Source organism: Puma concolor, chromosome A2 (genome assembly GCF_028749965.1).
Source record: "Puma concolor isolate L17-30 chromosome A2, mPumCon1.1.hap2, whole genome shotgun sequence".
In the NCBI taxonomy this organism is placed as follows: domain Eukaryota; kingdom Metazoa; phylum Chordata; class Mammalia; order Carnivora; family Felidae; genus Puma; species Puma concolor.
Window position 1 is genome coordinate 12121793 of NC_141668.1, and position 13554 is coordinate 12135346.

Below are 13554 nucleotides of genomic sequence, written 5' to 3' on the forward strand. Positions count from 1 at the left end.
TATGATGTTGACGTATGTTCCCTCTATCCCTACTTTGTTGAGGGTTTCTATCAAGAATGAATGCTGTATTTTGTCAAATGCTTTTTCTGCATCTATCGATGGGATCATGTGGTTCTTATCCTTTCTTTTATTAATGTGGTATATCATGTTGATTGATTTGTGAATACTGAACCAGCCCTACAGCCTAGGAGTAAATCCCACTGGATCGTGGTGAATAAATCTTTTAATGTACTGTTGGATTTGATTTGCTAGTATCTTTTTTTAATTTTTTATTTTTATATTTGAGAGAGAGAGCACGAGCAGGGCAGAGGCAGAGAGACGGAGACAGAATCTGAAGCAGGCTCCAGGCTCTGAGCTGTCAGCACAGAGCCCAACGCAGGACTCGAACCCACCAACCCTGACATCATGACCTGAGCCGAAGTCGGACGCTTAACTGACTGAGGCACCCAGGCGCCCCTTGATTTGCTAGTGTCTTATTGAGAATTTTTGCATCCATGTTCATCAGGGATAAGGCCTGTAATTCTCTTCTTCAGTGGGGTCTTCATTTGGTTTTTTTGAATTAAGGTAATGCTGACCTCATAGAACAAATTTGGAAGTTTTCCTTCCATTTCTATTTTTTGGAACAGTGTAAGAAGAATAGGTATTAACTCTGTTTTGTGTGTGTGTGTGTGTGTGTTTTTTTTATTTTAGAGACAACAGGGGAGAGGGACAGAGGGAGAGAAAGAGAGAGAGAGAATCTCAAGCAGGCTCCACGCTCAGCATAGAGCCTGAGGCAGAGCCTGATCCCATGACCCTGGGATCACTACCTGAGACAAAATCAAGAGTTGGATGCTTACCCAACTCAGCCACCCACGTGACCCAACTATTCTTTAAATGTCTAGTAAAATTCCCCTGGGAAGTCATCTGGACCTGGACTTTTGTTTGTTGGGAGATTTTCGGTTACTGATTCAATTTCTTTACTGGTTATCAGTCTATTCAAATTTTGTATTTCTTCTTGTTTCAGTTTTGGTAGTTTGTATGTTTCTAGGAATGTATCCATTTCTTCTAGATTGCCTAGTTCGTTGGCATATAATTTTTCATAACATTTTCTTATAATTGTTTGTATTTCCATGATGTTGGTTATGATCTCTGCTCTTTCATTTGTGATTTTATTTATTTGGGTTCTTTCTCTTTTCTTTTTGATAAGTCCGGCTAGGGAGTTATCAGTCTTATTATTCGTGGGGCACCTGGCTGGCTCAGTCAGTGAAGAATGCAGCTCTTGACCTCAGGGTTGTGATTATGAGCCCACATTGGGTGTGGAGATTACTTAGAAATAAAATATTTTTAGAAAAATTTTATTAATTCATTCAAAGAACCAGCTCTTAGTTTTACTGATCTTTTCTACTGTTTTTTGTTTGTTTGTTTTTTCTATATCATTTATTTCTGTTCTAATCTTTGTAATTTCCCTTCCTTTGCTGGTGTTAGATTTTATTTGATGTTCCTTTTCTAGCTCCTTTAAGTGTAAGGTTAGAGTGGGTATTTAAGACTTTTCTGGCTTCTTGAGGTAGGCTTGTGTTGCTATATACTTCCATCTTCTTACAGCCTTTGCCGCATCCCAAAGGTTTTGGACTGTTGTGTTTTCACTTTCACTTGCTTCCATATATTTTTTAATTTCTTCTTTAATTTCCTGGTTAACCCATTCATTCTTTAGTAGGATGTTCTTTAACCTCCACGTATTTGTGGCCTTTCCAAATTTTTTCTTATGGTTGACTTCAAGTTTCATAACACTGTGGTCTGAAAATATGCATGGTATGATCTCAGTCTTTTTATACTTGTTGAGGCCTGATCTATGACCCAGTATGTGATCTATTGTGGAGAATGTTCCATGTGCACTCAAAAAGAATACGTATTCTGCTGCTTTAGGATGAAATGCTCTGAATATATTATATATATTATATTACATATATTTATATATATTTATATAAAGACCACTTATGAGCTGACTCAGCTGAGCTGAGGAACCACCATGAGTCTGGAAGCAGAAAGGCAGATTCAGAGAAGTCACCTGTGTGCTGCCCTTGAAGGTGGGGGGGAGGGACAGCAAAGGCATAGAGGCAGGGGGAAGGCGCAGGGATCCTGCGGTGGACAGTGAAGCATCCCGAACATTTCAGCATCTGGATACAGCATCTCCACATACTTTCCTCCTTTGCGTGTCATGTGTATATTCGTATTTTTGACTAATTTTCTTCTCCTTCAACTCTTTTCCTACTATTTTATATAGGGCTGCCCATGGTGGTAAATGTTACACTTTACTCCATGGTTTACATAATATTTAGACCAAGATAATGACATTTTAGAGGAGGTATGAGGTCCATGTAGGAATTGCAATCTGGGAGAAGATGTAATGTCTCTCTAAAATCTCTTTTAAATCATGTAACTTGGCTTTACTTTTCTCCTTCATTCAGATTCCTCTAATGTCTCAATAGTACTGCTAGAGAGGTCAGCCAGCTGGTCCCCTGGCCTCTAAGCTCTTCTTCTGCTGAATCATTGCCATGGCAATAATTCTAAAATGTAAATTTTATCAGGTCATATCCCTGCTTAAAAATATTTGCCAGCTCCATATTGCTATTGAGTAAATCTAAAATATAATATGGCATTCAATGCCCTCTGTGATCTGAACCTTCTTCACATGCCTGCTTCATCCTCACCATTTCCTCATCTTCTCTGTCCTGCAAGCATGGCTCCAGGGAATTTTTGAACTCTGTGCTCTTGTCAAGCTCTGTATTTTTCACTGGTTGCCCTCTGTTTGGGTTGTTATCATTTCAGTAACTTGTACTCACTTTCCTCATCTAAACAAGGAACATTTCTTGTCCTTTCATATAGGAAGACTTCTGGACTCACCCCAAAGTCTTACTCTCCTTGACTATTCCACCTCATTAGTTTACAAAGACCAACTAGGGGTCCTGCCGTGTGGGGGAGGAGGAATGGGAGAAAGTGTTCAAAATACACGCTAGAGGAAAACACTGCACAGGTATCTGGATTCAACGAATGCATATAAAGTTCTCTTATCTTTCATTGGCTTTGGCTGAGGAATCTGTCCTTTCTAAGATTGACTACATCTTTTATATTTATACATTATCTCAAATTTTGTGTGCTAATTCTATGCTTAAAGTCTAGGAAGAGAGTTAATACTTATTTCAGAAATGGGATGGTTTTAACATTTAAATGGCACCCTCGTATATGTAGTTAAACTCTTCTCTAACTGTATTAGGTGGTGCCCCAAATGTGGCGTCTCCTTGGCCAGTAGTAGCCTCATCTAAATACCTTTAGTTATATTCCTATCACTGCAAAACAAGACCTTCAGTTGATGCTCCTCCACTGAGGTACCTTCATCAGGCAGACGAGATGCTGTGAGCACATGTAGCAGGTCCAGCACAAAGCCATCTTAACAGCCTTGAGAGCATCTCTCTCTTCAGAACAACAACTCACACAATTACTGAATGTAGATACAAATGCTGCTCAGTAATTTGAGTCTTAAATGTGAAAATGCTCTTGTTACCAATGAAAACACAATAACTTTATATAAAATTTGAATGAATAAGAACCAATGGTCCAAAGTAAGATTCATGAATAGGTCCACAATTACAAACAGTGTGACACATCAAAACAGCAAACTGTACTTTTTGTTCATTACTGCCAGGACATATGAATGGAGATTGAGTAAGGGTGGGAAGTTCCATTACCACAGTGCTTAACTCCACTGAACATGATGTTGTGACATAAACATACACTCACAGCCCACACCCCAACCCACCCTCCAGCCTCCTACCCAGCATCACCAGTACATGTGTCAGCATCCCCTTCCTGGTTTCCAGGGCAATGCATGTGATACCTGCCATATCTAGTTAAGTGAAAGAATTCACAGGCAAAGCTCTTTTCTCTAGCTAATGCTCAGGATTCATCAAGTTGCCAGTTTTGACGTTAATTCAGATAACTGCCCTAGTAGTTTCTGCCAGGCACCCTTCACCTCCTTATTCCTTATGCTATAAATCATGGGATTCAGCACGGGCATCAAAATGGCATAGAAGACAGAAATCAACTTCTCCTGAAGGATAGAAGGACTGGAGCGGGGCTGGATGTAGGTGAAAATGGTCATGCCATAGCACAGGACGACCACTGTGAGGTGAGACGCACAGGTGTGGAAGGCTTTCTTTCTTCCCTCTCTGGACTGGATCTTCAGGATGGTGGAGATGATCTGGATGTAGGACAAGAGGACCAGGCAGAAGGGTGTCATCAGCAAGACAATGCTAGAAACCATGATCGCTATCTCATTGGAGGAGGTGTCCACACAGGCCAGTCTGACCACAGCTAGGAGTTCACAGGATATGTGATCAATATACTTGTTTGTGCACATGGGCAGCTGAAAGGTGATGATGGTCTGCATGAGAGAGTTGAGAGAACCACTGACCCAGGATGTGATGGCCAACCTAGTACAGAGCCCTCCATGCATGATGACCGAGTATCGCAGGGGGTCGCACACAGCCACATAGCGGTCGTAGGCCATCACTGCCAGTAGAACAAACTCAATCCCACCCAAGCCCAAGGAGAAAAATAACTGGGCTGCACAGCTCACAAATGGGATTGCTTTATGTTCTGCAAGAAAATGCGCCAGCATCTGAGGAACAATACTTGTGGCATAAGAGACATCAACAAGGGAGAGGTTGGTGAGAAAGAAGTACATGGGAGTGTGGAGTCGGCTGTCCAGTCTGATCAGAAGGACAATGAGGAAGTTCCCCAGCACTGTCACCAAGTACATGATCAAGAAGAGGACAAAGAGGGAGACCCGTGTGTCCCAGTCACTGGACAGGCCGAGGAGAATAAACTCTCTCACCCATGTCTGGTTATTTGTTTCCATTAAAAAATGTGAAGATTATTAGTCTGCAGAGAGTCAGAGAGAACAGAAACTGTTGAATGAAAGAACCATAAGAATAACTTATTCTTAAAAGAATGCAATCCTAATGATATGCCATAGCTAGATATGTTCAATCATATGGGCCAAGTTGATAGACTTGATCCCCTGTATCTACTCTACATAAGAGGGGAAACATAAGGATGTGATGTGGTCTCAGGGAGTCAAGTAAAGTTTGGAGAGAAAGCAGTGCAATTCTGGAAGTTCTATATCTCTCCAGTTTACCCAAGTTTCCAGGGCAGGGGAGAACTGTAGGTGACCATGGGAAGTAAAATAAGCAATGCTGGTAAGCATGGGTCAACATTCAAGCACAACCCTACATGTATCTGGTGCACAAAACATGATGAAATGTATAAATAAATTACCAAAGGAAAAAGATTTGGAAGAGTCAGATACAGACTGCAAATAAGGCTGGCATCATGGAAAAATCTGGAATTAAAGAACTTGAATATGAAACCTGTTTTCATGACTTATCAGATATAAGATTGAGTTAGGCATTTAAACTCTTACATACAAATGGGCAATGTTGTGTAGCTTACAAGTATGTTTAAGCGCAAGTGTGGATAACTATGGGGAAAGTACTTCATAACCTCTCCCTGGGAGCAGTGCAATTCTCTGTTTATCAGTGTAAGTTGTAGCAGGAGCTCCACGCTGGAGAAACAGAGTAACAAGTGCTGTGCTCGCCTCTTCTGGCCTATCCACGATTTCAGACAAAACAGGAAGCAATACCTTTAGTAGACTGAAATCTACCAGGTGGGAAAATATGGGTCTTTTGAGAATTTGGTGTCTTTGGTCTTTGGAAGGAGAAGAGTGGTCATTGTATCTTATTCTTTCCTTTTATTTTGCTACCCTTTGTTTCCCACTCTTTCTGACTTACTCTTCCTATTTTTCTACAACTCTGGCCCTTGTGTATGGTCTCAGTAAAAAGGACAGTATGGAAATGGTTGCTTTAGCTTTCTAGTATAAAAAGAGGGAGAGAAAACAAATCTGTTAACTTTAGGTGACTCTTTAGCAGATCTGCATAGGAAGTAGACATTTGTTTTTGATTAATTTGGCAAATATCTCTAAGTGCCATCTTGGCCAGATGCTGGGAATTCAAGGGCAGTATTATACTTCCTTGTGCTCCGAATGCTCAAGGGGAAGAAACAGACACAGAACAGATTGTCATTTCCATCACTGTACCCCTGTTGCATGTGCGAGCTGCCTGGACATCAAGCCAGCCCATGACTCACTCTGCTCCTCTCGCCCATCCCGCACAGCTCTCTACTACAGCCCTTGTCTTGTGACAAATGATTGACAGTGTTGGATCCTAGAGAAAGTGGGACCTGTAGAGCCCGAAAGTTTTTGCCTTAAATCTGTTCTCTTCTGCTTCCTGAAGGCTAGAGCAAGCTACTGACCTCTCTTAGCTTTATATTTCTTAATTTGTAAAATGTGGGAAATTTTGGCCAACTGAAAGGATCATTGGTGAACTCAAATGTTTGGAAGATCTACGGTCAGTCCAGTAGTGACTGGATAGGCAGGGGCCCAGCAGTCAATGAGGACAGTTGGTCAACCTTTCATTTCACATTGATCACATTTGGGCTCTAATTCCCCTTTCTACCAACCAGAGTTTCTCTTACTTCTGGTTAATTCCTTTTCCATCATTATAAAAACCCAATTTTGGGGGAGCCTGGGTGGCTCAGTCGGTTGGGTGTCCAACTTCGGCTCAGGTCATGATCTCACAGCTCGTGAGTTCGAGCCCCGGGTCGGACTCTGTGCTGACAGCTCAGAGCCTGGAGCCTGCTTCGGATTCTGTGTCTCCCTCCCTCTCTCTCTCTACCGTCCTCCACTCATGCTCTGTCTCTCTCTGTCTCAAAAATAAATAAACATTAAACAATTTTTTAAAAATTTTGGGGCAGAGACTCTGTGCTACATAATTACCATTCTGATTCTCTCTTCCTTTCACATCCAGAGTTCTGAAATGATTGGTGTCTAATTGCAGGGTTTATTTCCTCATAACATTCATCCTTTAAGCCATGGAAATCTGGCTTCCATCTTCACTAATCCATAGATATTGCCCTCTTGAAGGGCACTCATAGCTTTCTTTCTTTTTTTTTTTTTTTTTTTTTAATTTAATTTAGTTAACATGCAATGTAGTCTTGGTTTCAGGACTGGAACTCATGGCTTTCTAATCATCAGATTGATGGGATTTATTCTACGTTACTTCTTTATTGTTTAAATAATTGAACTATTTGTTCCTTCACACTCTCAACTCTGTGATGCTCTTCTGTCCTGATTTTCTCCCCATCTAACATTTTTGTCTGTAGTCTTGGATACGTATTTTAAATTCTCCTGCTGCATTACCGTGAGAATCTTCCAAGATTATGTGCACAGAATGTGTGCTTTTCTTTCTACAGCTCGTCCTTGGAGGACTCGTCTAAAACTATAATCATTGTTTTCAACTCAGGATCTTCCAACTCAAGCCCACGATGATCTCCTAGACATCTCTGCAAAGTCCAGATGCTTCTCCAACAGCTTAATGAATGATTCCTAAATATCCCACCAATGATTCAGCTCATCTCTCCACAACCTGTACACCATCCAAGCTCCTTTATCTCAAGCAATACACTACAATTCTCTCTCTCCCAGGACAACATGTTTAGTTTTTTCTTCTTCCTTACACCGAACAGAACAAATCCTCTTCTTTCATTCTGTATTTATGAATCCCTCACCTCTCCCTTGGACTTCATTCACACTGATAAAATACCACCACTGTGTTATCACCCTCCATCCGGTAAGCACAAAACTTCCTTTTGAATCTCACTGATCCAGCCTGCACCCAGTCCTGCTAATACTTAAATAATTTTCATGGATACATCAGCTAATGACTTTCAACTCATCAAACAGCATATATATTTCTCAAGTCTGTTGCCTTTGTTTTTAAGATTTTAAAATTTAATTAATTGATATCCAAATATGTTTGCTTTCTACAATGATAGAGTCCATTTTTGGACAGGTGATAGATTAAGAAAATAGAAATAGCATCTGTATTAATTCCTTTTGTGTGGAAATTATCCTTTTTGTGCCTATGTTGGATGTAATTGTTCTAAATGGAATTTTTAAAACATAAATTACTTGACCTTATTGTGAACTTCAAAATAGGTCACGTAACAAAAAACTGAGACCCCTACAGATGGAGGAAGGATCGGGAATGACACTGAAATTATAGGGAAGATTGTGTCTGAGGCATGGACGCAGATGTCAACTCCTCATTGTTAAAACAGGACTCGGATCCAGTTAAAGTACCTCCAGGTGCCTTCTCCCATTATCTAGTTATTAACATAAGCAGTGAATAGAAGCAAAATGTTTTCTCTATATGACAAAGATATGCAAACAAAAAACAAGTTTTCAGATTCCCAATACAACACATATTATCTAAATATAACAAATTAGAAAGTTCAACTTTAGCCACTTATGTAGGTTTTTTTTTAACTTAAGTACAGGAAATTAGTCCATTTCCCTGAAATCTACATGACCTTGTGTGTTGGGGAGCTAAACAATCTTGGGTGGGACTAATGAAAGTCCCAAATGCAAAAGCAGAACACACGAAGGTAAGTCCCACAACCTGCAGATATGTTTCTTTCGTGCTGCTCAAAATCACTCAGGGCCATACCTTCATCAAGTCAAACTGTCCACAGAAATGACACTCTCATTTAGAGAGTGATTTCTCTGACTTCTGACCGAAGAGTTGGTTGATGTCAGCACTGAGAGCATCCATCCTGAGCAGGAATATTTGCATCATCCTGACATATGGAAACAGAGAATCCCTGGGTGGCTTGGGTGGCTGGTATCTCCAAGACTGGTTTCGTCTCCTGAAAGAACAGTTACTTTATTCTCTTTGTGGTCCTGTGAACTTCTTCTAGCCTGATTTGGTTAACCTGACTTTTCACTTAATCAGAGTCCAATCCTTGAAACTCAGTTTCTCAAACATATGCAAACCTGACACACACTTGGTGACATATTTTATTATGGTCTCATGTAAATTCTTCTCTTCTTGCTACTTCTTGTTCCCTGTAGCTAAGACCAGTGTTTTCATGACAATATAATTCCCTCCGTCCGGCAAGTGTCCACAGTGCAATCCCCACAGCCAATGCCAGAAAAACCAACCCTGGGATGAATTAGGACACCTGAATCTTGCCTCCAGTTCATTCTCTGAGTGTCAAGGGTCTTTGAATAAGCCCTTAATTGCCTTACATCTTCATCTGTTACTAAAAAAGAAAATCATAATATTGTGAGAATCAAGCTCTCCAGAAATAATTGAGATAGGAGGATATAAGGCAATTGATAATATATCTTTTCTTGTCTGGAAATGTAACATATTAATATTACCACCACCTGCTAGTCACTATCAGTACCTAACAAAAGACTCCATACTTGTGAGCTTCTTTCCTAAGTGTCTCTCTCTATGTCAGGACTAAGCTTTGGGATGGAGAAGCCTATTGTACAATTATACCCAAGGCTCATGTTCCTGCAAAGTACAGCTACTTTACCACATTTGCTACAATACTTGAGAAGATTTCACCAGCCATGTTTCATGTCCCTGATCCAAGTTCCTAACAAGTCACTTCATTTCTGTCTCTGTCTCTGTCTCTGTCTCTGTCCCTGCTAAGGCCACATTCCCACAGGCTGCGGAAGCCTCTCAGATGGTAATCAGTGCTGACAAACGAGATGTGTCTGCTTTCCTCTAGGTTGAAGCTGCTCAAGAGCTCTCCCTCCAGCTAGGGATGGACCATAGTGAAGAGACATCCCAAATTCCTCGGGCCCCAGTACTCCTCAGTCACCAGGGACCAGTTGCCATTGCGAGGGACGCTACTGGGAGGACGTTGACAAGGACTCAACAACAGCTCACACACACAGACCTAATGAGCTTTGGCAGCAGCTGCATTGGCAGGGGAGGCTGACCCAACCCCCCAGGAGCTTCCTGCATGACAATGCTAATGGCTGCCACCACTCCCAATGCACAGGCCAGGGCCTCCCTGCTGCCCTTCTCCCTGTGGAAGGCTCTCCTCCATCCCTCTGCCTCTCACATCTTCGTTACAGCCTTAGGCCAGAGAAGCCAGCTTGCTGAGCTTGGATGATGTGCTCCTGGAGCCCAAACCAGACTTTTGCCTTCAAGGCCCCAATCTAGAAAGCCATGACTGGAGCTGCATGTAAATCTGGTGGAAGCACCAATTTTGCCCTTTTGGTTCCAGATGCCCCTACATCTCCTTCTGGAGACAGGACAGATGTGCTTCACTCCCCTGATGTATGTGCAGAGTCCAGCGGGCTTATGTGAGCATTGCCAGTGCGGTGGACATTCTAGCACATCCTCGTGGTATTATCTAAGCTCCAAAATTAACAGCCTCACATAGACAGATTTAAAATATACATGTACAAACAAACTGATTAAGGAAGTATTAGCAACTACTGAAAAAAATAAAAAAGAATTAAGATCATCCAAGATCTTTAACACAGAAGGGTGAACCTTCTAACCCTCTTCAAACTTTTTTTCAGGTTTATAAACACATAATTGACAAACAAAATTGCAAAATATTTAAAGTGCACAACATGATGATTTCATATGTGTGCACATTGTGGAAGGATTGAAATTTTATTTTTAATTAGACATTGTAGTTTAAGATCATGTGGATATACATGCTGTTGTAAGAAATAATACATAAATATCCTTTTGCCCAGTGTCCCCCATGGTAAGTAATACCCTGCAAAGCTATACTGCCTTGCCATCAGATAACACAATATGTAACAGGATGGAATTAAATAAATATTAAATTCTAATCATATGATATATGAGGTGATATTATAATATCACAAGATATCGGCATTGATGTAGTCAAGGGACAGAATGTTCCATCAGCACAAGAATCCTCCATGTGGTCCTTTCATAGCCACGCCCACTTCTGTGCAGCCCCTACATCTTCTTACCCTCTCCTGGACCTCTGGTAATCACTAGCTGTTCTCCATATCTATAATTTTGGCAGTTCAAGAATTACATATAAACGGAATCATATAGTATATCCTTTCTATGACTGGCTTTTCACTCAGCATAATTCTCTGGAGATTCATCCGGGTTTTATCTGTCAATTATTCATTCCTTTTCAGTGTCGATGGGCATTCTATTGTGTATGCGTACACCTTTTACTTAATCACCCACATTCTGAAGGACATCCAGAATGTTTCTGGATGGTATTATTATAAATAAACTTGTTGTAAACACTCACATGTAGGTTTTCATGTGAGAATAAGCGTTCATTTCATTAGGATAGATGGCCAACAGTAAAATGACTGCTCATAGGACAGTACAAATCAAACTAACATATACACAAATGGAATCCCAGAAGAATAGAAATAAAAGAAGAAAGAATAAATATCTGAAAAGATAATGACAGGAGATCTTTCCATAAATAATGAAATCCACCAAAGCACAGATGAGTTCAGAGAACAGTAAGGAGGATAACTAGAAAAACAAGCAAACAAATAAAAACAACTAGAGATATCATATTCCAACTGCTTTAAAGAAAAAAGGTGAAAATCTTGGAAGTAATGAGAAAAACAGACATGTGAAGAAAAACAAAGATATGAATTAAAAAACTTCTCTTTAAAACTATGGAGCCTGGGTGGCTCAGTCAGTTAAGTGTCCGACTTCAGCTCAGGTCATGATCTTGCGGTTCCTGAGTTTGAGCCCAGCATCGGGCTTGCTGCTGTCAGCCTCTATCCCACTTCAGATCCTCAGTCTCCTCCTCTCTCTGCCCCTCTATCCCCTCTCTCTCAAAAATGAATAAACATTTAAAATAAAAAAGAAATAAAGAAAAAAATTGTTTTAAACGATGCACGCTGGGGGTGCCTGCGTGGTGCCTAGGTGGTGAAGCACGTGGCTCTTGATCTAGGGGTTGTGAGTTGGAGCCCCCAGTTGGGTGCAGAGGCTACTTAAGATAAAATCTTAAAGGATACAAAGAAACAAACAAAAAACAAAAACAAAAACAAAAACAAAAAAGATGCAGCCTGGAAGGCAATGGAGTGACAATTATAAAGTGCTGCTAAAAAAAGAGAAATTGTCAAGTCAAATTTCTATACCCAGAGAAAATATCTTCCAAATATGAAGGAGAAAGAGGAGTTCACCAGACAAACAAGCAATGAAAAAAAAATAGAATTTATTGCCAGAAAATCCACACTCCAAAAAATGTTCATGGAGGTTTTTCAGGCAAAGGGAACATGACGCCAGGCAGAATCTGGATACACACAAAGATGTGAAAAGTGCTAGAAATGGTAAAATTGAAGATAAACATAAAACTTAATTTTTTAAAGATTTAATAGACTACAAGATAATAGTCTAAAGCAGAGGTTACTTTGCGTCATCTTGTAAGAAGGACCCAGCATGTGGTCCGGAGCCTCAACAGACCAGACCACAGAATGTGATCCAGTCAGGGGATTCAATTGCTTCTAATTTGGTTTTCTTTCCATTTGGTTTGCTCTAGGATCCAGCAAATACGAAGTACAAAGAATATTTAAAAAAAATTTTTTAATGTTTTTTATTATTGAGAGAGAGAGACAGAGCATGAGCAGGGAAGGGGCAGAGAGAGGGGGAGACACAGAATCCAAAGCAGGCTCCAGGCTCTGAGCTGTCAGCACAGAGCCCAACACGGGGCTCAAACTCACAAACCACGAGATCATGACCTGAGCTGAAGTCGGATGCTCAACCAACTGAGCCACCCAGGCACCCCCCCCCTTAAAAAAAATTTTTTTTAATATTTCAAAGTACAAAGAATATTTTTAAAAATCAGGATGCAATTGAAATAAAAGTAGTAATTGGAACATTTAGCGGATAATTGATGATATTAAGGAATTATTTTTAAATTGAATTAAATGTAATAGTATTCCGGTTATAAATTTAACAATTTCTGTCTCTTAGAAGTGCACAGTGAAATAATCGTTTCAGGATAATTGAGGGAAGGGGAAATGGTGAGGCTATATATAAAACAAGACTGGCCATGATTCGATCATTTGGACGTTGAGCACTGTATGCATGAGATTTCCTCCTCTTCTGTAGGATTTTGTAATTTTATATGAGAAATGTTTTTTAATTCTACCAAAAGCTGATCATCTTAATGTATAAAATAATGAGGCAGCTCCCTCCATGTTAACCACAAAACGGTTTCCATGATATGTTGTAGAGGAAAGAAAGCAAGACATAAAGTAGCTTGTCTGGAATACTACCAGTTAGGTTTAAGGTCTAAACATACACAAATATGTACTGTGTTTGCCTTTAGAGAAGACTGCACTCGTGTGAAGAGATTTACAGTTTGTAACACATGCTTTGGTACTGTTGGGAAAGTTTTGCCAGGCACAAAAGAAAGTAATATGTTTTAAAAATCAATTTTCAGAGCATCTGGGTGGCTCAGTTGGTTAAGCGTCTGACTCTCGATCTCAGCTCAGGTCTGGATCTCAGGGTCGTGAGTTCAAACCCCTCACTGGGCTCCACACTGGGCATGGAGCCTACTTTTAAAAAACATTAAAATTAAAATTAGAAAAATCAATTTTCAAAATCTTCTCTTTGTCCCCACCAGCACTAT

General features: G+C 40.3%; 1 protein-coding gene across 1 annotated transcript; it reads right to left on the reverse strand.

Moving 5' to 3' along the window:
* Positions 1-3644: 3644 nt before the first annotated feature.
* LOC112866726 (olfactory receptor-like protein OLF3) lies at positions 3645-12715 on the reverse strand. Its single transcript, XM_086687848.1, has one exon. It carries the CDS (start codon positions 4892-4894, stop codon positions 3941-3943), a length of 954 nt encoding a protein of 317 aa, XP_086543974.1. The 5' UTR covers positions 4895-12715; the 3' UTR covers positions 3645-3940.
* Positions 12716-13554: the final 839 nt, after the last annotated feature.